The sequence below is a fragment of the Oncorhynchus kisutch genome, linkage group LG6 (assembly GCF_002021735.2).
Source record: "Oncorhynchus kisutch isolate 150728-3 linkage group LG6, Okis_V2, whole genome shotgun sequence".
In the NCBI taxonomy this organism is placed as follows: Eukaryota; Metazoa; Chordata; class Actinopteri; order Salmoniformes; family Salmonidae; genus Oncorhynchus; species Oncorhynchus kisutch.
The window spans coordinates 10458552-10484494 of NC_034179.2; the positions used below are offsets into that span (position 1 = coordinate 10458552).

At 42.4% G+C, this 25943-nt stretch overlaps 1 protein-coding gene across 4 annotated transcripts in view; it reads right to left on the bottom strand.

The window, feature by feature from the left end:
- nedd4l (NEDD4 like E3 ubiquitin protein ligase) overlaps window positions 1–22564 on the bottom strand; it is a 105769-nt gene extending 83205 nt beyond the window's left edge. For 3 of the 4 annotated variants that reach the window (XM_031826143.1, XM_031826142.1, XM_031826141.1), the window contains exons 1-2: window positions 22070–22564; window positions 12718–12791 (exon numbers count right to left, since the gene is read on the bottom strand). In XM_031826143.1, coding sequence (XP_031682003.1) covers window positions 12718–12791; window positions 22070–22114 — 119 coding nt within the window. In that variant the 5' untranslated portion in view covers window positions 22115–22564. The remainder of the gene's footprint in view (window positions 1–12717; window positions 12792–22069) is intronic. The other variant, XM_031826148.1, reaches the window with a different exon arrangement.
- Window positions 22565–25943: the final 3379 nt, after the last annotated feature.

Sequence of the window (25943 nt, forward strand, 5' to 3'; positions counted from 1 at the left end):
AGGAATAAATGACCAGGCAGGCTCCTGATGTCACAGTGATTTAGCTGAGTCAGGAGTAGTAAGGACAGGCAATATAGTGGGTTTGAGCCTGTGTGGCCTGGTACACTGTCTGAACAGTATTTACATGAGTCTTTATAACACATTTGGTTCATATTTTGTTACTTGTAATGACAGAACAATGAGACTATAGAGCAGGGTTTCCGTTACCCGGTAATTGCCGGCTTTTGGCCACCAAAAAATTAAAAGACAATAAATAAAATAGTCTAAATTGACTGGGAGAAAAAAAACAATACCGGCTAGCATGTCTTGGGGGTATGATATAAAATGCTAACCTACCCTGTTATTGTAATGGTGAGAGGTTAGCATGTCTTGGGGGTATGATGTAAAATGCTAACCTACCCTGTTATTGTAATGGTGAGAGGTTAGCATGTCTTGGGGGTATGATGTAAAATGCTAACCTACCCTGTTATTGTAATGGTGAGAGGTTAGCATGTGTTGGGGGTATGATGTAAAATGCTAACCTACCCTGTTATTGTAATGGTGAGAGGTTAGCAGGTCTTGGGGGTATGATGTAAAATGCTAACCTACCCTGTTATTGTAATGGTGAGAGGTTAGCAGGTCTTGGGGGTATGATGTAAAATGCTAACCTACCCTGTTATGGTAATGGTGAAAGGTTAGCAGGTCTTGGGGGTATGATATAAAATGCTAACCTACCCTGTTATTGTAATGGTGAGAGGTTAGCATGTCTTGGGGGTATGATGTAAAATGCTAACCTACCCTGTTATTGTAATGGTGAGAGGTTAGCATGTCTTGGGGGTATGATGTAAAATGCTAACCTACCCTGTTATGGTAATGGTGAGAGGTTAGCATGTCTTGGGGGTATGATGTAAAATGCTAACCTACCCTGTTATTGTAATGGTGAGAGGTTAGCATGTCTTGGGGGTATGATGTAAAATGCTAACCTACCCTGTTATTGTAATGGTGAGAGGTTAGCAGGTCTTGGGGGTATGATGTAAAATGCTAACCTACCCTGTTATTGTAATGGTGAGAGGTTAGCATGTCTTGGGGGTATGATGTAAAATGCTAACCTACCCTGTTATTGTAATGGTGAGAGGTTAGCAGGTCTTGGGGGTATGATGTAAAATGCTAACCTACCCTGTTATTGTAATGGTGAGAGGTTAGCATGTCTTGGGGGTATGATGTAAAATGCTAACCTACCCTGTTATTGTAATGGTGAGAGGTTAGCAGGTCTTGGGGGTATGATATAAAATGCTAACCTACCCTGTTATTGTAATGGTGAGAGGTTAGCAGGTCTTGGGGGTATGATGTAAAATGCTAACCTACCCTGTTATTGTAATGGTGAGAGGTTAGCATGTCTTGGGGGTATGATGTAAAATGCTAACCTACCCTGTTATTGTAATGGTGAGAGGTTAGCATGTCTTGGGGGTATGATGTAAAATGCTAACCTACCCTGTTATTGTAATGGTGAGAGGTTAGCAGGTCTTGGGGGTATGATGTAAAATGCTAACCTACCCTGTTATTGTAATGGTGAGAGGTTAGCAGGTCTTGGGGGTATGATGTAAAATGCTAACCTACCCTGTTATTGTAATGGTGAGAGGTTAGCAGGTCTTGGGGGTATGATGTAAAATGCTAACCTACCCTGTTATTGTAATGGTGAGAGGATAGCAGGTCTTGGGGGTATGATATAAAATGCCAACCTACCCTGTTATTGTAATGGTGAGAGGTTAGCAGGTCTTGGGGGTATGATGTAAAATGCTAACCTACCCTGTTATTGTAATGGTGAGAGGTTAGCAGGTCTTGGGGGTATGATGTAAAATGCTAACCTACCCTGTTATTGTAATGGTGAGAGGTTAGCAGGTCTTGGGGGTATGATGTAAAATGCTAACCTACCCTGTTATTGTAATGGTGAGAGGTTAGCAGGTCTTGGGGGTATGATGTAAAATGCTAACCTACCCTGTTATTGTAATGGTGAGAGGTTAGCAGGTCTTGGGGGTATGATGTAAAATGCTAACCTACCCTGTTATTGTAATGGTGAGAGGTTAGCAGGTCTTGGGGGTATGATATAAAATGCTAACCTACCCTGTTATTGTAATGGTGAGAGGTTAGCAGGTCTTGGGGGTATGATGTAAAATGCTAACCTACCCTGTTAGTGTAATGGTGAGAGGTTAGCATTTCTTGGGGGTATGATGTAAAATGCTAACCTACCCTGTTATTGTAATGGTGAGAGGTTAGCAGGTCTTGGGGGTATGATGTAAAATGCTAACCTACCCTGTTAGTGTAATGGTGAGAGGTTAGCATTTCTTGGGGGTATGATGTAAAATGCTAACCTACCCTGTTATTGTAATGGTGAGAGGTTAGCAGGTCTTGGGGGTATGATGTAAAATGCTAACCTACCCTGTTATTGTAATGGTGAGAGGTTAGCAGGTCTTGGGGGTATGATATAAAATGCTAACCTACCCTGTTATTGTAATGGTGAGAGGTTAGCAGGTCTTGGGGGTATGATGTAAAATGCTAACCTACCCTGTTATTGTAATGGTGAGAGGTTAGCAGGTCTTGGGGGTATGATGTAAAATGCTAACCTACCCTGTTATTGTAATGGTGAGAGGTTAGCATGTCTTGGGGGTATGATGTAAAATGCTAACCTACCCTGTTATTGTAATGGTGAGAGGTTAGCAGGTCTTGGGGGTATGATGTAAAATGCTAACCTACCCTGTTATTGTAATGGTGAGAGGTTAGCATGTCTTGGGGGTATGATGTAAAATGCTAACCTACCCTGTTATTGTAATGGTGAGAGGTTAGCATGTCTTGGGGGTATGATGTAAAATGCTAACCTACCCTGTTATTGTAATGGTGAGAGGTTAGCAGGTCTTGGGGGTATGATGTAAAATGCTAACCTACCTGTTATTGTAATGGTGAGAGGTTAGCATGTCTTGGGGGTATGATGTAAAATGCTAACCTACCCGGTTATTGTAATGGTGAGAGGTTAGCATGTCTTGGGGGTATGATATAAAACACTAACCTACCCTGTTATTGTAATGGTGAGAGGTTAGCATGTCTTGGGGGTATGATATAAAACACTAACCTACCCTGTTATTGTAATGGTGAGAGGTTAGCATGTCTTGGGGGTATGATATAAAACACTAACCTACCCTGTTATTGTAATGGTGAGAGGTTAGCATGTCTTGGGGGTATGATGTAAAATGCTAACCTACCCTGTTATTGTAATGGTGAGAGGTTAGCATGTCTTGGGGGTATGATGTAAAATGCTAACCTACCCTGTTATTGTAATGGTGAGAGGTTAGCATGTCTTGGGGGTATGATGTAAAATGCTAACCTACCCTGTTATTGTAATGGTGAGAGGTTAGCAGGTCTTGGGGGTATGATATAAAATGCTAACCTACCCTGTTATTGTAATGGTGAGAGGTTAGCAGGTCTTGGGGGTATGATATAAAATGCTAACCTACCCTGTTATTGTAATGGTGAGAGGTTAGCATGTCTTGGGGGTATGATGTAAAATGCTAACCTACCCTGTTATTGTAATGGTGAGAGGTTAGCAGGTCTTGGGGGTATGATGTAAAATGCTAACCTACCCTGTTATTGTAATGGTGAGAGGTTAGCATGTCTTGGGGGTATGATGTAAAATGCTAACCTACCCTGTTATTGTAATGGTGAGAGGTTAGCAGGTCTTGGGGGTATGATATAAAATGCTAACCTACCCTGTTATTGTAATGGTGAGAGGTTAGCAGGTCTTGGGGGTATGATATAAAATGCTAACCTACCCTGTTATTGTAATGGTGAGAGGTTAGCATGTCTTGGGGGTATGATGTAAAATGCTAACCTACCCTGTTATTGTAATGGTGAGAGGTTAGCAGGTCTTGGGGGTATGATATAAAATGCTAACCTACCCTGTTATTGTAATGGTGAGAGGTTAGCAGGTCTTGGGGGTATGATGTAAAATGCTAACCTACCCTGTTATTGTAATGGTGAGAGGTTAGCATGTCTTGGGGGTATGATGTAAAATGCTAACCTACCCTGTTATTGTAATGGTGAGAGGTTAGCATGTCTTGGGGGTATGATGTAAAATGCTAACCTACCCTGTTATTGTAATGGTGAGAGGTTAGCAGGTCTTGGGGGTATGATGTAAAATGCTAACCTACCCTGTTATTGTAATGGTGAGAGGTTAGCAGGTCTTGGGGGTATGATGTCAAATGCTAACCTACCCTGTTATTGTAATGGTGAGAGGTTAGCAGGTCTTGGGGGTATGATGTCAAATGCTAACCTACCCTGTTATTGTAATGGTGAGAGGTTAGCAGGTCTTGGGGGTATGATGTAAAATGCTAACCTACCCTGTTATTGTAATGGTGAGAGGTTAGCAGGTCTTGGGGGTATGATGTAAAATGCTAACCTACCCTGTTATTGTAATGGTGAGAGGTTAGCAGGTCTTGGGGGTATGATGTAAAATGCTAACCTACCCTGTTATTGTAATGGTGAGAGGTTAGCAGGTCTTGGGGGTATGATGTAAAATGCTAACCTACCCTGTTATTGTAATGGTGAGAGGTTAGCAGGTCTTGGGGGTATGATATAAAATGCTAACCTACCCTGTTATTGTAATGGTGAGAGGTTAGCAGGTCTTGGGGGTATGATGTAAAATGCTAACCTACCCTGTTAGTGTAATGGTGAGAGGTTAGCATTTCTTGGGGGTATGATGTAAAATGCTAACCTACCCTGTTATTGTAATGGTGAGAGGTTAGCAGGTCTTGGGGGTATGATGTAAAATGCTAACCTACCCTGTTATTGTAATGGTGAGAGGTTAGCAGGTCTTGGGGGTATGATATAAAATGCTAACCTACCCTGTTATTGTAATGGTGAGAGGTTAGCAGGTCTTGGGGGTATGATGTAAAATGCTAACCTATCCTGTTATTGTAATGGTGAGAGGTTAGCAGGTCTTGGGGGTATGATGTAAAATGCTAACCTACCCTGTTATTGTAATGGTGAGAGGTTAGCATGTCTTGGGGGTATGATGTAAAATGCTAACCTACCCTGTTATTGTAATGGTGAGAGGTTAGCAGGTCTTGGGGGTATGATGTAAAATGCTAACCTACCCTGTTATTGTAATGGTGAGAGGTTAGCATGTCTTGGGGGTATGATGTAAAATGCTAACCTACCCTGTTATTGTAATGGTGAGAGGTTAGCATGTCTTGGGGGTATGATGTAAAATGCTAACCTACCCTGTTATTGTAATGGTGAGAGGTTAGCAGGTCTTGGGGGTATGATGTAAAATGCTAACCTCCCCTGTTATTGTAATGGTGAGAGGTTAGCATGTCTTAGGGGTATGATGTAAAATGCTAACCTACCCGGTTATTGTAATGGTGAGAGGTTAGCATGTCTTGGGGGTATGATATAAAACACTAACCTACCCTGTTATTGTAATGGTGAGAGGTTAGCATGTCTTGGGGGTATGATATAAAACACTAACCTACCCTGTTATTGTAATGGTGAGAGGTTAGCATGTCTTGGGGGTATGATATAAAACACTAACCTACCCTGTTATTGTAATGGTGAGAGGTTAGCATGTCTTGGGGGTATGATATAAAACACTAACCTACCCTGTTATTGTAATGGTGAGAGGTTAGCATGTCTTGGGGGTATGATATAAAACACTAACCTACCCTGTTATTGTAATGGTGAGAGGTTAGCATGTCTTGGGGGTATGATATAAAACACTAACCTACCCTGTTATTGTAATGGTGAGAGGTTAGCATGTCTTGGGGGTATGATATAAAATGCTAACCTACCCTGTTATTGTAATGGTGAGAGGTTAGCAGGTCTTGGGGGTATGATGTAAAATGCTAACCTACCCTGTTATTGTAATGGTGAGAGGTTAGCAGGTCTTGGGGGTATGATGTAAAATGCTAACCTACCCTGTTATTGTAATGGTGAGAGGCTAGCAGGTCTTGGGGGTATGATGTAAAATGCTAACCTACCCTGTTATTGTAATGGTGAGAGGTTAGCATGTCTTGGGGGTATGATATAAAACGCTAACCTACCCTGTTATTGTAATGGTGAGAGGTTAGCATGTCTTGGGGGTATGATATAAAATGCTAACCTACCCTGTTATTGTAATGGTGAGAGGTTAGCATGTCTTGGGGGTATGATATAAAACACTAACCTACCCTGTTATTGTAATGGTGAGAGGTTAGCATGTCTTGGGGGTATGATATAAAACACTAACCTACCCTGTTATTGTAATGGTGAGAGGTTAGCAGGTCTTGGGGGTATGATGTAAAATGCTAACCTACCCTGTTATTGTAATGGTGAGAGGTTAGCAGGTCTTGGGGGTATGATGTCAAATGCTAACCTACCCTGTTATTGTAATGGTGAGAGGTTAGCAGGTCTTGGGGGTATGATGTCAAATGCTAACCTACCCTGTTATTGTAATGGTGAGAGGTTAGCAGGTCTTGGGGGTATGATGTAAAATGCTAACCTACCCTGTTATTGTAATGGTGAGAGGTTAGCAGGTCTTGGGGGTATGATGTAAAATGCTAACCTACCCTGTTATTGTAATGGTGAGAGGTTAGCAGGTCTTGGGGGTATGATGTAAAATGCTAACCTACCCTGTTATTGTAATGGTGAGAGGTTAGCAGGTCTTGGGGGTATGATGTAAAATGCTAACCTACCCTGTTATTGTAATGGTGAGAGGTTAGCAGGTCTTGGGGGTATGATATAAAATGCTAACCTACCCTGTTATTGTAATGGTGAGAGGTTAGCAGGTCTTGGGGGTATGATGTAAAATGCTAACCTACCCTGTTAGTGTAATGGTGAGAGGTTAGCATTTCTTGGGGGTATGATGTAAAATGCTAACCTACCCTGTTATTGTAATGGTGAGAGGTTAGCAGGTCTTGGGGGTATGATGTAAAATGCTAACCTACCCTGTTATTGTAATGGTGAGAGGTTAGCAGGTCTTGGGGGTATGATATAAAATGCTAACCTACCCTGTTATTGTAATGGTGAGAGGTTAGCAGGTCTTGGGGGTATGATGTAAAATGCTAACCTATCCTGTTATTGTAATGGTGAGAGGTTAGCAGGTCTTGGGGGTATGATGTAAAATGCTAACCTACCCTGTTATTGTAATGGTGAGAGGTTAGCATGTCTTGGGGGTATGATGTAAAATGCTAACCTACCCTGTTATTGTAATGGTGAGAGGTTAGCAGGTCTTGGGGGTATGATGTAAAATGCTAACCTACCCTGTTATTGTAATGGTGAGAGGTTAGCATGTCTTGGGGGTATGATGTAAAATGCTAACCTACCCTGTTATTGTAATGGTGAGAGGTTAGCATGTCTTGGGGGTATGATGTAAAATGCTAACCTACCCTGTTATTGTAATGGTGAGAGGTTAGCAGGTCTTGGGGGTATGATGTAAAATGCTAACCTACCTGTTATTGTAATGGTGAGAGGTTAGCATGTCTTAGGGGTATGATGTAAAATGCTAACCTACCCGGTTATTGTAATGGTGAGAGGTTAGCATGTCTTGGGGGTATGATATAAAACGCTAACCTACCCTGTTATTGTAATGGTGAGAGGTTAGCATGTCTTGGGGGTATGATATAAAACACTAACCTACCCTGTTATTGTAATGGTGAGAGGTTAGCATGTCTTGGGGGTATGATATAAAACACTAACCTACCCTGTTATTGTAATGGTGAGAGGTTAGCATGTCTTGGGGGTATGATATAAAACACTAACCTACCCTGTTATTGTAATGGTGAGAGGTTAGCATGTCTTGGGGGTATGATATAAAACACTAACCTACCCTGTTATTGTAATGGTGAGAGGTTAGCATGTCTTGGGGGTATGATATAAAACACTAACCTACCCTGTTATTGTAATGGTGAGAGGTTAGCATGTCTTGGGGGTATGATATAAAACACTAACCTACCCTGTTATTGTAATGGTGAGAGGTTAGCATGTCTTGGGGGTATGATATAAAATGCTAACCTACCCTGTTATTGTAATGGTGAGAGGTTAGCAGGTCTTGGGGGTATGATGTAAAATGCTAACCTACCCTGTTATTGTAATGGTGAGAGGTTAGCAGGTCTTGGGGGTATGATGTAAAATGCTAACCTACCCTGTTATTGTAATGGTGAGAGGCTAGCAGGTCTTGGGGGTATGATGTAAAATGCTAACCTACCCTGTTATTGTAATGGTGAGAGGTTAGCATGTCTTGGGGGTATGATATAAAACGCTAACCTACCCTGTTATTGTAATGGTGAGAGGTTAGCATGTCTTGGGGGTATGATATAAAATGCTAACCTACCCTGTTATTGTAATGGTGAGAGGTTAGCATGTCTTGGGGGTATGATATAAAACACTAACCTACCCTGTTATTGTAATGGTGAGAGGTTAGCATGTCTTGGGGGTATGATATAAAATGCTAACCTACCCTGTTATTGTAATGGTGAGAGGTTAGCATGTCTTGGGGGTATGATATAAAATGCTAACCTACCCTGTTATTGTAATGGTGAGAGGTTAGCATGTCTTGGGGGTATGGTATAAAACGCTAACCTACCCTGTTATTGTAATGGTGAGAGGTTAGCATGTCTTGGGGGTATGATATAAAACACTAACCTACCCTGTTATTGTAATGGTGAGAGGTTAGCATGTCTTGGGGGTATGATATAAAACACTAACCTACCCTGTTATTGTAATGGTGAGAGGTTAGCATGTCTTGGGGGTATAATATAAAATGCTAACCTCCCCTGTTATTGTAATGGTGAGAGGTTAGCATGTCTTGGGGGTATGATGTAAAATGCTAACCTCCCCTGTTATTGTAATGGTGAGAGGTTAGCATGTCTTGGGGGTATGATATAAAATGCTAACCTACCCTGTTATTGTAATGGTGAGAGGTTAGCATGTCTTGGGGGTATGATATAAAATGCTAACCTACCCTGTTATTGTAATGGTGAGAGGTTAGCATGTCTTGGGGGTATGATATAAAACACTAACCTCCCCTGTTATTGTAATGGTGAGAGGTTAGCATGTCTTGGGGGTATGATGTAAAATGCTAACCTCCCCTGTTATTGTAATGGTGAGAGGTTAGCATGTCTTGGGGGTATGATATAAAATGCTATCCCACACCACTTTACGCTGTGAGCTGGAGGCAGTATGCATTCTGAAAATATACTTCATGCTTGAACCCTTAATATTTTACTTCATATTATGAGGCATGTCTTACCTTGCTTGAAAATCTGACTATAAAATAATTGCCTCCATGTTTTTTATGAAGACTGAATTGGCAGCGTGTGAGTTTGGGGAAGCATACAACTTATCTTACTAGGGATGCACAATATAAGTTCATGAATATATCGGAATCGGATGATATTAGTTAAAAATGGCAACATCGGTATCGGCCCGATGTCTAGTTCGGGTATGACAACTGCTCGGCATGGCGCTACAGAGGGTAGTGCGAATGACCCAGTACATCACTGGGGCCAAGCTTACTGCCATCCAGGACCTATAGAATAGGTGGTGTCAGAGGAAAGACCATAAAAAAAAGAGACTCCAGTCATCCAAGTTATAGACTTTTCTCTGCTATCGCACGGCAAGCGGTACCGGAGCGCCAAGTCAAGGACCAAAAGTCTCCTCAACAGCTTCTACCCCCAAGCCATTAGACTGCAGAACAATTCATAAAAATCACCACAGGACAATTTACATTGACACTCCCCCTCTTGTACACTGCTGCTACTCACTGTTTGTTACCTATGCATAGTCACTTCGCCCCCACCTACATGTACAGATTACCTCAACTAGCCTGTACCCCTGCACACTGATATAGCCTCATTATTTGTTTTTCTTATTTTGTTACTTTTTACTTTAGTCTACTTGGTAAATATTTTCTTCTTCTTGAACTGCACTGTTGGTTAAGGGCTTGTAAGTAAGCATTTCACGGTGAAGTACACACTTATTGTATTCGGTGCATGTGGCAAATACAGTTTGATTTGACTAGATAACCATTCTGGTAATACTAATGTGTAATCTCTGGTCTAGTGAGGACTTCGTTCCTTTCCAGCTGTTTCACGGGGAGAAATCATTCTGAGAGGAAGGGATAAAGATATTGGAGAAATAGAATAGGTTAGGCCAAAAGGATCCAAACCAGAGGAGTAACCTAGGCTGTATGTATCTGACCGAGGGTAGAGGGTACGGCCCAGTACATCACTGGGGCCAAGCTTCCTGATATCCAGGACCTATAGACTAGGCGGTGGTGTCAGAGGAAGTCCAAAACCTGGTCAAAGACTCCAGTCACCCTAGTCAGACTGTTCTCTCTGCTACCACACTGCAAGCGGTACCGGAGCGCCAAGTCTAGGTCCAAAAGACTACTTGACAGCTTCTACCCACCAAGCAATAAGACTGCTGAACAACTAATCAAACGGCACAGGGACTATTTACATTGACCCCCCTTTCGTTTCTACACTGCTGCTACTCGCTGTTTATTATCTATGCATAGTCACTTTACAAATTACCTCGACTAACCTGTACCCCCACAACATTTACTCGGTACTGGTACCCCCTGTATATAATCTCGTTATTGTCATGTCATTTTCTTGTGTTACTTTTTGATTTGATATATTTTTATCCTTTAGTTTATTTAGTAAATATTTTCTTTACTATTTCTTGAACTGCATTGTTGGTTAAGGGCTTGTAAGCATTTCACAGTAAGGTTGTATTCGGCGCATGTGACAAATAAAATGCGATTTTATTTTCATTTGATGTAGATCTGTAGCAGAGCCTGGGCAGAGGGGCTGTATGTAGGTCTGTAGCAGAGCCTGGGCAGAGGGGCTGTATGTAGGTCTGTAGCAGAGCCTGGGGAGAGGGGCTGTATGTAGGTCTGTACCAGAGCCTGGGGAGAGGGGCTGTATGTAGGTCTGTACCAGAGCCTGGGGAGAGGGGCTGTATGTAGGTCTGTAGCAGAGCCTGGGCAGAGGGGCTGTATGTAGGTCTGTAGCAGAGCCTGGGCAGAGGGGCTGTATGTAGGTCTGTAGCAGAGCCTGGGGAGAGGGGCTGTATGTAGGTCTGTAGCAGAGCCTGGGGAGAGGGGCTGTATGTAGGTCTGTAGCAGAGCCTGGGCAGAGGGGCTGTATGTAGGTCTGTAGCAGAGCCTGGGGAGAGGGGCTGTATGTAGGTCTGTACCAGAGCCTGGGCAGAGGGGCTGTATGTAGGTCTGTACCAGAGCCTGGGCAGAGGGGCTGTATGTAGGTCTGTAGCAGAGCCTAGGGAGAGGGGCTGTATGTAGGTCTGTACCAGAGCCTGGGGAGAGGGGCTGTATGTAGGTCTGTAGCAGAGCCTGGGCAGAGGGGCTGTATGTAGGTCTGTAGCAGAGCCTGGGGAGAGGGGCTGTATGTAGGTCTGTACCAGAGCCTGGGGAGAGGGGCTGTATGTAGGTCTGTAGCAGAGCCTGGGGAGAGGGGCTGTATGTAGGTCTGTAGCAGAGCCTGGGCAGAGGGGCTGTATGTAGGTCTGTAGCAGAGCCTCGGGAGAGGGGCTGTATGTAGGTCTGTAGCAGAGCCTGGGGAGAGGGGCTGTATGTAGGTCTGTAGCAGAGCCTGGAGAGAGGGGCTGTATGTAGGTCTGTAGCAGAGCCTGGGGAGAGGGGCTGTATGTAGGTCTGTACCAGAGCCCCTGAACAAGGCAGTTAACCCACTGTTCCCCGGTAGGCCATCATTGTAAATAAGAATTTGTTCATAACCGACTTGCCTAGTTAATACTGATCAAAAACATAGAAACGTATCTACCCCTCCAACTACAGCCATTATAGAACCCTGGCTCTTCGTGAATGCTTCTGCATATCAGCGCATGTAATCCACCAACAAATGAACGAGCAGAGTTAACTGTGCGTCCCAGATGGAACCCTATTCCCTATATAAGTGCACTACTATTGTGGTGCACTACTATTGTGGTGCACGAATAGGGAGCCATTTGGGACACAGCTCACTAGAAGGCCTTGCTACACTCCACGGAACACAAACAATAGAGTAGAGTAGAAAATGTTTAACTTTAAAAAAATGGAGGGCGCGCTTTAGAAAGCTAATGAGTGATTGTGTTGTTTTCTTTTGCATTGGTCAGGAGGGCATTGGAATTCACTAGAAACACACAGATCTTACACAATGGAGCATGAAGCAACAGATACGCAGGTTAGTTATCTATCCATGTGTCTTCACAGGATGGTTTTCTATATTACCACGACTATACAGGGAGAACTGCTTTTAAGCAACTCCTTTGATCCCTGCCTGCATTTAAGCACAAAGAAAATAGGCCCTCTGTTTAAATTAACCTTTTAAATCTTGTCAGCATAAAAGCACATTTAAATTGTTAAGCTTTTATTTAAAACATTTTCAAAAAGGGGGAGGAGGGGGACAAAGCTCACGACCAATTTCTCAAAAGAAAACCTTGGTAGAAATCCATGGGTAAAATGGATATGACTATACCTCATTTTCTCTTAACTTATGGATCTGGGTCATGTGACTTGGAAGTAAAGTCAGTTTAGTAATCATTGAGAACATTTGGCTCAAGGTTTACTAATCTAGGTTTGGCTCAAGGTTTACTAGTCTAGGTTTGGCGCAATGTCTTTGGAATGTTCTAGAGAATTCAAAAGGGCAGCAGTGGTAGCCAAACATACAGAAACACAGCCTAGCTCATGCTCACCTGGCTCCGATAATGTCTTTCTTTGCCAGATCAATGCCTGCCACAACCTTGACACGGAGAACTCTGGTTTCATTCTGCAAAAGAAACAAAAACATATTTTATCACACAACAGTCAAAATGATTCGAATGGATAACATTGTTGGCGGCCTCAGTCTGCCTTGGCCAATAGGCCTACCTCTAAAAGACAAAGTAGTGTTAGATAACTGTAGCTGTGGCTGTATTTTTCATCCTATAGCTTGTTATCCATCTGCTTTTTTCTTTATGGTGAGTAAACATGTCGTCGGCGCTTTTATTTCCCTGACTGATCAAAACTCATTTTTCTCCATGCGGTCTCGTCTCTCTTGCAGCAGACATATAGAGAGCAATATGTTTGGAACATCGAATCACAATACATATTCACCTAGTCTACAAAACATTAAGAACACCTTCCTAAGATTGAGTTGAACTGCCTCAATTCGTCAGGGCATGGACTATACAAGGTGTTGAAAGCGTTCCACAGGGATGCTGGCCCATGTTGACTCCAATGCTTCCGACAGTTGTGTCAAGTTGGCTGATGTCCTTTGTGTGATGGACCATTCTAGATACACAAGGAAAACCGTTGAGCGTGAAAAACCCGGCAGCATTGCAGTTCTTGACACGCTCAAACTGGTGCCTGGCACCTACTACCATACCCTGTTCAAAGGCACTTAAATCTGTTGTCCTGCCCATTCACTCTGAATGGCACACATACACAATCCATGTCTCAATTGTCTCAAGGATTAAAAATCATTCTTTAACTGGTCTCCTCCCCTTCATCTACACTGATTGAAGTGGATTTAACAAGTGGAGGGATCATAGCTTTCACCTGACCTATGTTATGTAAAGAGCAGGTGTCCTTGATTGGTTTTGTACACAGTGTAAAATCTTGAGAATCGCAATACATATCGTATCAGCACCGAAGTATTGTGATAATATCGTTTGGTGAGGTCCATGGCCATTCTCAGCCCTACTTGCTCTTCACTCTCACTGAAGACTGACTGGGATTATCAGGAATGTATATAGCCCATTACCTACCCTTTGGCCAGTATCAGTCAAAAGTTTGGACTCATTTAAGGGTTTTTATTTTTTATTTTTTGGGTAAAATAAGTGAAGTCATCAAAACTATGAAACAACACATTTGGAATCATGTAGTAACCAAAAGTTTTCAAATCAAAATATATTTGAGATGAGATTCTTCAAAGTAGCCATCCTTTGCCTTGATGACAGTTTCGCATCCTCTTGGCATTCTCTCAACCAGCTTCACCTGGAATGCTTTTCCAACAGTCTTTAAGGAGTTCCCTACTCCGAACGTGCTCTTCCCCTATTCGACTGACAGGCTAGTATATTTTCCCACTGTGTTTAAGCAGAGTGAGATCTCCAATCAGCCGAGTCAACAGTGCCAGTCACGAACAAAGGCATACGTGCTGCCAACCAGGTCAATAGTACCTGTAGTAAGGTGTGGTACAGTAAACTACTTTGAGCAACCTTTCCCACGTACCTTCATTCATGTGTGTCGTCTATCTCTAAGTTGCCTTACCGGTGAAGAACACATGACACAGTCCCTGTCCAATCTAGGCCTCTCTCCTCCTCATAATAGGGGTAGGTAGTGTTACAACTAGCTCTCAAACTAGACAGGGTAGGGTGTCATGGTGAAATTCTTGCCTATGAGTCTTAATTCAAAGTTTATTGGTGGAGTAAACAGTTTTGCAAATGTTATCGCAGGTGCAGCGAAATGCTTATGTTTCTAGCTACAACAGAGCAGCAAAATCTAGCATTACAATAATAATAATAATAATAATACACACATCATCCAAAAGTTTATAAAAAAATTAAGACATATCAGAATGAGCAGTATCTAACAGAGAAATATCTGAGTGCAGAAAAAAAGTATACACTGAGTATACAAAATATTAAGAACACCTGCTCTTTCCATGAAAGACTAACCAAGTGAATCCAGATGAAAGCTTTGATCCCTTATTGATGTCACCAGTTAAATCCACTTCAACCAGTGTAGTTGAAGGGGAGGAGACAGGTTAAAATAAGGATTTTTAAGCCTTGAGACATGGATTGTGTATTTATGCCAGGGTAAATGGGCAAGCCAAAAATATTTAAGTGCCTTTGAACAGGGTATGGTAGTAGGTGCCAGGCGCAGGGGTTTGTGTTAAGAACTGCAACGCTGCTGAGTATTTCATGCACAGCAGTTTCATGTGTATCAAGAATGGTCCACCACCCAAAGGACATCCAGAAAAGTAGACAACTGTGTGAAGCACTGGAGTCAACATGGGCCAGCATCTCTGTGGAATACTTGACACCTTGTAGAGTCCATGATCCAACCAATTGAGGCTGTTCTGAAGGCAAAAGATGAAACAAAATTGTAATCACGAAACTGGGGAGAAAAAGGGGGAACATTTTTGTTTTATATTTATATCAAATCAAACTTTGTCACATGCGCCAAATACAACAAGTGTAAACTTTACCATGAAATGTTTACTTACAAGCCATTAACCAAAAGTGCAGTGAAAGAAGGAAATATTTACCAAGTAGACTAAAATAATAATAATAAAAAGTAACACAATAAGAACAGAACAGAGCAAACTGGCCCTAACCAGAATAGAAAGAGTGGGAGGCCCCGGTGCAAGAGGACAAGTACATTAGTGTCTAGTTTGAAAAATATACGCCTCACAAGTCCTCAACTGGCAGCTTCATTAAATAGTACCCGCAAAACACGTCAACAGGCAACTCCGGGATGCTGGCCTTCTAGGCAGAGTTGCAAAGAAAAAGTCATCTCAGACTGGCGAATAACAAAAAAAAAAAAAAGATTATGGTGGGCAAAATAACACAGACACTGGACAGAGGAACTCTGCCTAGAAGACCAGCATCCCGGAGTTGCCTCTTCACTGTTGACGTCGAGACTGGTGTTTTGCGGGTACTAATTAATGAAGCTGCCAGTTGAGGACTTGTGAGGCGTCTGTTTCTCAAACTAGACACTAATGTACTTGTCCTTTTGCTCAGTTGTGTACATGGGCCTCCCACTCTTTCTATTCTGGTTAGAGACAGTTTGCACTGTTCTGTGAAGGGAGTAGGACACAGCGTTGTACGAGATCTTCAGTTTCTTGGCAATTTCTCACATGGAATAGCCTTAATTTCTCAGAACAATAATAGACTGATGAGTTTCATTAGAAAAGGTCTTTGTTTCTGGCCATTTTGAGCCTGTAATCAAACCCACAAATGTTGATGTGCCAGATACTCAACTAGTCTAAAGAAGGCCAGTTTTATTGCTTCTTTAATCAGGACAATAGTTTTCAGCTATGCTAACAATTGCAAAAGGGTTTTCTAATGATCAATTAGCCTTTTAAAATGATAAACTTGGATTAGCTAACACAACGTGCCATTGGAACACAGGAGTGATGGTTGCTGATAATGGGCCTCTGTACACCTATGTAGATATTACATTTTCTTTTTTTATTAAAAAAGAAATTTCCAGCTACAATAAACATTAACAATGTCTACACTGTATTTCTGATAAATTGTGTATTATTTTCTTTCAAAAACGCTTTTCTTTCAAAAACAAGAACATTTCTAAGTGACCCCAAACATTTGAACTGTGTCACAGCCGGCCGTGAACGGGACGCCCATTAGACGGCCGTGTTAGGGGAGGGTTTGGCCGGCCTGCTTGCCCTCGTCTAATCGCGCTCTAGCGACTTGTGTTGCGGACCGGGCGCAATACACTCTGACACAATCGCCAAGTGTACAGTGTTTCCACCGACACGTTGGTGCAGCTTGCTTCCGGGTTAAGCGAGCATTGTGTCAAGAAGTTCACTGGTGAAAGACTGGCCACGGCTTCTTTAAAGCATTACTTAAATAACTGTGGTTGGCTTCCAGAGGGAATTTAGGAATTTTCCAAGTACAGAAGCTATGCCATCTCCCGGAACTCTGACAGGATACTCTCTAAGAATACCTTTGAGGGAAGGTGTGTGAAATCTGCAGGCTACTTCAGTTGTAAGACAGACTCCCTCTACAATCCCAGAACAGAGAAAACTTGTTTATGATGAAAAATTGGTAGTAGGGTAGCCTAACTTCACCCCATATTTGATACTGATTAATGACATTCAATTGAATACGTCAATTAGGCAATAGCTAGGTTTCCATCCAATTGGAGACAGATTTTAATATGAATATTCAAACCTCAGCATAAAAACAATACGCCCATATTACCACCTGAGTTGTTTCAATCAAATGGACTCTTTGCAGATAAAAGGCTGTGCATGGTGACTTAGCGCACATAAAAACACCTTTTGCAGCTCAATTCCCAAGCACAGAATTTTAGAAAAAGTTATTCGGTACATGGGAGTTGAAGTGGTTTACATTTTCAACACTACTGATGATTCGTTCACAAAAATAATGTTGCGTTATATAGCGAGTGTGCCCACTGGTATCGTCACGTGCGCTCTACCCAACAGCGATATCTATGCTCTGTTGGCTAGAGCGCAGGTATAACCTATATGAGATTTTAATGAACCAAAAAAAATATATATATATATATTTTTAGCTTGTCTGCCGTCAGCCAAGCATCGATTATCATGTCAACAGAATAAGACCCTCTGTATCTAATGGAAATAATCACCTTGCACTTTCACCAACCTGTGAAGTTCATTATAACTTATTTCATCTGTAGCCTAATAAACAGCATGCTTTCCACACGAGTCGGAGTGAAGATCCCACACACACACACCACATAAATGGAGTGACTCCAAGTTTACTTCCATTTGGATGTTATATCAGTATTTGCACACAAAACGTTTCCACCGTGTTCTCACATCATTCATTTTACCGACACAAAAATCACACCATGTGGAACAGACATTATCTGTCTGCATTTATAACCTTGTACCATAACGTTCAGTTTCCATCACAGCTGTCGTGATTATTTATATACCGTATGTATGACTTTACTTGGATAAAAACTGTGGATGGAAATGTGATTAGTGATAATTGAAATAGTGTCACCATGAACACTCAGTGAATAACAATAAGGAGTAAAAATAACATGGCTATATACAGGATGTAGAAAATATCATGGCTATATACAGGATGTAGAAAATAACATGGCTATATACAGGATGTAGAAAATAACATGGCTATATACAGGGAGTACATGTACCAAGTTGACGTGCTGGGGTACGAGGTAATAACATGGCTATATACAGGGATTACATGTACCAAGTCGATGTGCTGGGGTACGAGGTAATAACATGGCTATATACAGGGAGTACATGTACCCCAGCACATCGACTTGGTACGAGGTAATAACATGGCTACGGGGTACGAGGTAATTGAGGTAGATACACACACATACATACACAAAAGTACGTGGGCACCCTTCAAATTAGTGGATTTGGCTATTTCAGCCACAATCGTTGCTGACAGGTGTATAAAAATCGAGCACACCGCCATGCAATCTCCATAGACAAACATTGTCAGTAGAATGGCCTTACTGAAGAGCTCAGTGACTTTCAACGTGGCACCATCCTAGGATGCCACCTTTCCAACAAGTCAGCTTGTTAAATTTCTGCCCTAGTCAACTGTAAATGCTGTTATTTAGAAGTGGAAACTTCTAGGAGCAACAACGGCTCAGCTGCGAAGTGGTAGGCAACCCAAGCTCACAAAACGGGACCGCCAAGTGCTAAAGCACATAAAAATTGTCTGTCCTCAGTTGCAACACTCACTACCGAGTTCCAAACTGCCTCTGGAAGCAACGTCAGCACAAGATCTGTTCGTTGGGAGCTTCATGAAATGGGTTTCCATGGCTAAGCAGACGCACACAAGTCTAAGATCACCATGTGCAATACTAAGCATTGTCTGGAGAGGTGTAAGAAAGCTACCTGCCCGAATGCATAGTGCCAGCTGTAAAGTTTGATGGAGGAGGAATAATGGTCTTGGGCTGTTTTTCATGGTTCGGGCTAGGCCCCTGACTTACAGTGAAGGGAGATCTTAATGCTACAGCATATAATGACATTCTAGATGATTCTTTGCTTCCAACTTTGTGGCAACCGTTTGGGGAAGGCCCTTTCCTGTTTCAGCATGACAATCCCCCCGTGCACTAAGTGAGGCCCATACAGATATGGTTTGTCGAGATCGGTGTGGAAGAACTTGACTGGCCTGCACAGAGCCCTGACCTCAACCCCATTCAAACACCTTTGGGATGAATTGGAACGCCGACTGCGAGCCAGACCTAATCGCCCAACATCATTGCCCGACCTCACCAATGCTCGAGGCTGAACGGAAGCAAGTCCCAGCAGCATGTTCCAACATCTAGTGGAAAGCCTTCCCAGAAGAGTGGAGGCTGTTACAGCAGCAAAGGGTGGGGACAAATTCCATATTAATGCTCATGATTTTAGAATGAGATGTTTGACAAGCAGGTGTCCACATACTTTTTGTCATGTAGTGTACAGTGCAGTCGGAAGTATTCAGACACCTTTTTTTTTTTGACACATTTTGTTACATTACTGCCTTATTCTAAAATATTTTTCCTCATCAATCTACACACAATACCCCATAATGACAAAACTAAAAAAAGGTTTGTCGTCCGGGTATAAATTTGATTAGCTATTTAGCAGTCTTATGGCTTGGGGGTTGAACCTGTTCAGGGTCCTGTTGGTTCCAGACTTCGTGCACTGGTACCACTTGCCTGGTTGTAGCAGAGAGAACAGTCTATGACTCGGGTGGCTGAAGTCTGACCTTTTTTGGGGCCTTCCTCTGACCCTGCCAGCTATAGAGGTCCTGGATGGCAGTGAGGTCGGCACCAGTGATGTACTGGGCCATAATCGCCAACCTCTGTAGCGCATTGTTGTCGGGTGCCTTTCAGTTGCTGTACCAAGCGGTGATGCAGCCAGTCAAGATGCTCTCGATGGTGCAGCTGTATAACTTTTTGAGGATCTGAGGGTCCATGCCAAATCTTTTCAGCCCCCTGAGGAAGAGGCGCTGTCATGCCCCACAGTTGTGTGTGGGGACCATGTTAATTCCTTAGGTTGTGTCGACCCGCTCCACTACAGCCCCATCGATGTCGATGGGGGTGTGCCTGCCCCTCCATTTCCTGTAGTCCACGATCAGCTCCTTTGCCTTGCTGACGTTGATCAGGTGATGTTAGGTTATTGTTGGAGTAGTGTCAGAGCTGGAGGGCTTCTCCCTCTATTCTAGGAGTACCTAAATGCCCCAGGACAGGAACTATTTCTGTTGTTGTAAGAGTTAGGCCTAGTCAACACTGTGTCCTGGCCCAATTTTCATCCTCACCTTTCAAAATGACCAGCCTGGTTTAATACAATCATTCATTACATTAGCTATGTCAACCATTAGATGACCTACTCAAGTTGTCGTTCAACATTAATGTTCTTATTCTCTATTAACTTACCTGGTTAGAGTTATTTGATTTGATTTTTAACTACAGGTAAATGTAACTTAATTTGATAAACAAATAGGCCTAATGCACGACTGTGTTTCTAGTCAGCCCGAATCCTTTTCTGTAGCGATTTTGGAAGTGAAAAAACAAAATCACCCCCCAGCTCTGTAGCATGAGCCTCTTCAGAAAGGAAGGAAGGAAGGGAGCCACCCCAGCCAACCTGCCTGCCTGCCATCCCAGCCTACCACCCCAGCCAGTCTGCCTGCCAACCTTCCTACCACCCCAGCCAGACTGCCAGCCAGCCGTCTCCCATACACTTTGCCATCTCAGTTTTTTTTGTGATGCCTAACGGCTAAACAAAATCAATGACACTCTCTGTGAGCTAATGTTTACACCATCGTATACATAATAGCTAAAAACAAACCATGTCACTAATTATGATAAGTGCTCGCAATGGGTGGGGGTGGGAATGGGAATGTGGGGGACAATAAGCTTGTAACAGCCCAGGCGGCTTACCCAGCTGTTCCAAGTAGCCCTATGCGAGGAATTAATAATTATGCCCACCTTTTCCTGAAGACTGTCATGACTCCGAATACTTAAGAGTCTCCCTGGTACCAGGGTTCTGAATTCTGACAGTCAGTCACACCACTTACTGTTTCGATGCACACAAATAATGAATTACATTATTAGCAGCAACTGCGACCTATAGCCTTATTGTGCATAGAATATTATTAATGAGATGCCTATAAGCCCTAAACACTCAACTTTCATGCATAGAGAAAGTATTCGCCCACAACATTGGCATTGCTTACACAGGGAAAGGCAGTGAAGGAACCCACACCTCCTCTGCTCTTCATCTCCAAAGGAATGTTACGAGAATAGTAGGCAGATTGAAACAAAGAGTTGTTGTTTTAGCGGTTTAAAACTGGGTCGTCCCAAACGTGCTGCCTCTGGAAACCATTTAGTGCAGAGGTATTTTAATTACAGTATGAGGCCAGATCATTTTAACTACATCCTCAATGTTTAATTGGTGTCCAACTTCATGAGAGTGTAATGTGGAAATCAAGGGCATGTATCCTAGGTTACACACACACAAGACGTGTTAAGTTACTGCCATTGGAATCTACTTGGGAGTGAAATCACTTGTCAAACAAATAATGGTCAACATAATGTCCTTTATAATGGTCATTGAAGACAGACAGATTCAGCCCTTAAATCATGACTCAATTCCATTACATCACACATGAGAGTCATTGGACGAAGGCGTCTTCTGTACAGAGCTTTGTCAAGAGCTCGGTCTGAACATGAACACGCATCGCTTGCGGTACGGTTTTGGAAGCATAAGGACCTTAATCTTTCATATGAGCGAGAAATAAAAACATTACACACATTTATAAGGTTATAGTTCAGATGTTTTTTTTTGTTGTTTAAATTGGATTTCAAATTAGAAGTTACACTGATTGACTGACATTGTAGCTAACAGTACTGATTGTTACTAACGTTAACTAGCTTGTAGTTAAAAACAAACAAATTGCCATAACTAGCTAGCTAATGTTTATCTTCGTCACATTATGTTTAACCGTCGGCTGCAACTTAAAAACCCATGTACAGGTTTCTGTAGGGAAAAAAATTGATTGAGTAAGAAAGCGTAACGTTAGCACAGTGCAGGGCTACTCAAATGGTTTTTGTATCTTTATCTAGTTCATCTTATACAGCTAACGTTACGTATATACCTCAAATTGGAATAAGTATTGTCGAGGAAACTGGCTAGCTAGCTATCATAACAGCTGAGCAACTGGCCTCCACTAGCTACTAAAGATGGCTAACATTCCCTTTGGAGCGGAACGACACATTGTAACGTTAGCTAGCTGTTAGTTCGCCATACAGATATCTTACTAAAACACTACATACACATCGAGATATGAGATATTCACTTACTTCATCTTCGGAGAGGCCATGTATGGGTTCAAAATTCGTAGCCATATAGCCTGAGGAGCTAACACAAAAACACACAGCTAGCTGGCTAGCCTGAACAATATAGCAAAGTGTCCCCTCCTCAATGAATGTGTGTGTTCCTCTGTTGATAGAGCGAATCCTTCATTGGCACAAGCAAATAATGCCGTTTTTTTTTGTAATCCTCTCCAGTGTGATGTTATGTTTGGTCAAAAACAATAAATGTAGAAAAGGGGCACTAACATTACATTTATTTCGGTTTTGGCTGAGAATTCAGAGACTCCAGTTACTTCATCCTGTTCAACTCAAAGCTAGTTAGTATCATTCGGTTTTGTCCAAAAACGTTGGTGACAGCTGACTTCGAGTGAGTAAAGACAAATTAAGCCAACCACGCGGGTTATAGAACTACTGAAAAAGCAAACTGACCAATAAAAAGAAAGGTGCTAGGGCGTCTTAAAACTGTCTTATTGTTTCAGGTTGTGCAGGTTCCTGAAACGTTGCTTTGCCAGACTGAGCAGTTTTGCTTTCATATAGCGCCACCTTGAGGTTAGATTTTGGCGCATACCAGGCAGCTAGACATTCACTATATGTGGATGCAGAAGACAGATTTTCTTTTGTGTCTGGTTTGGGCTACTGTAGCTGTATCTGCATCATCAGAAATACTATTGAAATGTAGGACTAGCGACAGAGGGCTGGCTGTTGGTCACTGATCGCAGGTACCATCCACAGCTGTTGTGCTCTTGTGCAAGACACTTAACCCCTGACACTTTCTCCAGGGATGTTGTGCGTGCGTGCGTGCCTGTGTGTGTGGGGCAGAGGATGCATTTCTGGTTCTAAGAAAATTGGTAATAGAATATAGTTTAGCTTTTCTATTTGATTCTATTCCTTTTGTATTTTCCAATCAACTGTATGGCTCAAACTAATCCATTATCCTATCTAAGAAATGATTATGTTTATAGTAATCCTTTGGCCATTTTCTCTCCAAGGTCAAGCAGTATAGTATGTATTTGCAGACAAGCCAGGTTTTTATTCTGACTTTAAATGCTGATTTGAACAGTAAGATTAGAGCTAGATTTGTGTTGATAAAACTGTCATTTACATTTGTTTGAGACCTTTTTTTCATAAAGTGTTCACTTGAATCTCAATTTGCCACTATCACTGCAATACCACTAGATGTCCTCAAAGCATCACAGCCCCTGCTGTCTCAGCAACTCACACATAGCACTGAAGACATGGACACAACACTCATTGCCAGAGAGCATTAGGAACTGTACATAATCATGTGTATGTAAACTACCATTGTTTCAGTGAGTAAATGAGCTGGCAGGATGGCAACTGCACCGTTCATAACCTCTGAATGACTAGCCATCCACGTGAATGCACCTTAATACTGGGTGAACTCACACAACACACTAATCTGCTTCACTCTCATACACCTCAAGGTGAAACCGCTCATAATTTAGTAGTTACCCATCTGTAGTCTGCATATCCAGATGAGTGAGATCGGCCTTGGGAAAACCCATTTGTATGTGTAGCCTGTTTAATATTTACTGTACCCATCATTTGCAAAGGAATATAACATGACACACAATGAGTATTTTAAATCAATCTGTGGACCAGATGGGGCTATTATATAATGTTATTGCTTCTAAGTAGAGGTTGGATCGGGAGGGGTAAAGAGATTTCCCAGATCTCTCCAAACAACCAAATGCCATCTGACAGGAAATGTACTGTATGATTTTATGAGCTGCTCGTTTAGTTTATGGTGTGTATTCTCTTCTCTCCTACCATGATACCTTTAAGAGCTGCCATAAACCCAGAAAATACAGTCAAGATATGAAGATTATTATGTATGATCTCTATATGATCTGCCTATAAGCCATTGTTTTCAGACATATACAGCTCTTACCCATTGGCTAAGGGACATACAGAGTTGGAGGCTTCCAGTTTGGAATTAAAGACATACATAACTAGTTGATGACAGAATAGCATAGAATAGAATCATCAGGGTATTCTTAGAGTATTATTGCAGAGGAGAATGGTCAGTAGAAAAGGTTATCCAGGCATATCAACCAGCCGTCATAATCTCTATGTTCTTGGTTGGTGTGGGAGCTCTACATCACATCTGCCCCACGAAGCATGCAACCGATCCCGTTGCTGCCGGGTAATGGCTCGTTTCGTCACCCATCTCAGTGTTCTAGAAGGGAGAGGAGCTAAGTGTCAAAGTGGACCACACTACAGAGGGACGGGCTGCGTCCCTAATGGCAACCTATTCCCAACATACTGCCCTAGGGGTACTGGTCAAATGTAGTGCACTATATAGGGAATATGATGCCATTTGGGACGTAACCAGTGTGAAACAGCAAACAGCTGGAGTGGCCTTGCCTTGGCATGCTACTGATGCAGAGGCATAGAGCTCAATCTCACAGGGATTAGAGGGATCAGAGAGGATGCACATTGCATAGCATTCCTCCAGCAGGAGAAACGGGAATGAGAGCCTGTGTGTGTGTGTGTGTGTGTGTGTGTGTGTGTGTGTGTGTGTGTGTGTGTGTGTGTGTGTGTGTGTGTGTGTGTGTGTGTGTGTGTGTGTGTGTGTGTGTGTGTGTGTGTACTCCTGTCCGTACAAGCCCCTCTGGGACCCAGTTGACTGAAGTGAACTGTGTGTACCTACCCAGCAAACCAAAATTGGTACTGTGAACATTCCCAGAACAATTAATTAGGTTGCCCCAAAAGTTCTAATAACACAAACAACTATCCAGTTGTGCTGATGACTATACAATGTTTGTAAAAAAAAACATTTGCCTGATGTTGCAAAAAGGTTCCCAGAAAACATTGTATTATTACATTGCCTGGTCACCTAATAAGAACCTATAGTCCGTGGTGGTTGTTACAGGTGTAACCATTCCAATGATATCGGGGTCGCAGGGTAGCCTAGTGGTTAGAGTGTTGGACTAGTAACCGGGATGTTGCAAGTTCCCCGAGCTGACAAGGTACAAATCTGTTGTTCTGCCCCTGAACAGGCACTGTTCCTAGGCTGTTGTTGAAAATAAGAATTTGTTGTTAACTGACTTGCCTAGTTAAATATTTAAAAAATGGTTGTCATCAAAACATTATTTGAATGTTTTGGGGATGTTATCATCCTAATGTTAGATAAAACCCTAACTAGAACTTAATGGTAATGTTAGCTATGTTCTGGGAGTTTTTTCGGTTTGCTGGGTAGGTCGAGTACCTTCTGTACAGGGCAATCATGCTGCCAATACATAATTGTGTGTGTGTGTATGTGTGTGTAATTTGGCACCAGATGTTATATTATACAAAAAAAAAATCTTATTTTTAAAATTAGAACATATCACCACCATAGCAGTATTTGTAAAGTATAGGATTTGAATCCAAAGTCATTCAGACATGATCACCTTATAATACCTCTGTGTATGTAAATCATGTCTCTTCATATTCCCTTTTCTGCATTCCAGTTAGAAAAACGGTCTGTCTCTCAGTACGTAATGACAGTATCCTGGGCAAGTGTCAGGGATGAGGGAAAACCTGGTTTCTCTTGCTCAAACACCAATATTACAAGGGAACTGCCAGTTCTCAGAATTGTCTGTCTCCTAAGGGATACGTGAACTGCAGTGATTTTTTGTTTCTCACCCCAGAGAGAGAAATCTTTCCAGAGCTTTCATTGAAAGGTACAGTTTAGGCCTCACAACCGGTCCTGACCGGGAGTCTCATAAGGTGGCGCACAATTGGTCCAACGTCGTCCGGGTTAGGGGAGGGTTTGGCCCAGTGTCGTCCGGGGTTTGGGGAGGGTTTGGTCCAGCGTTATCCGGGTTAGGGGAGTGTTTGGTCCAGCGTTATCCGG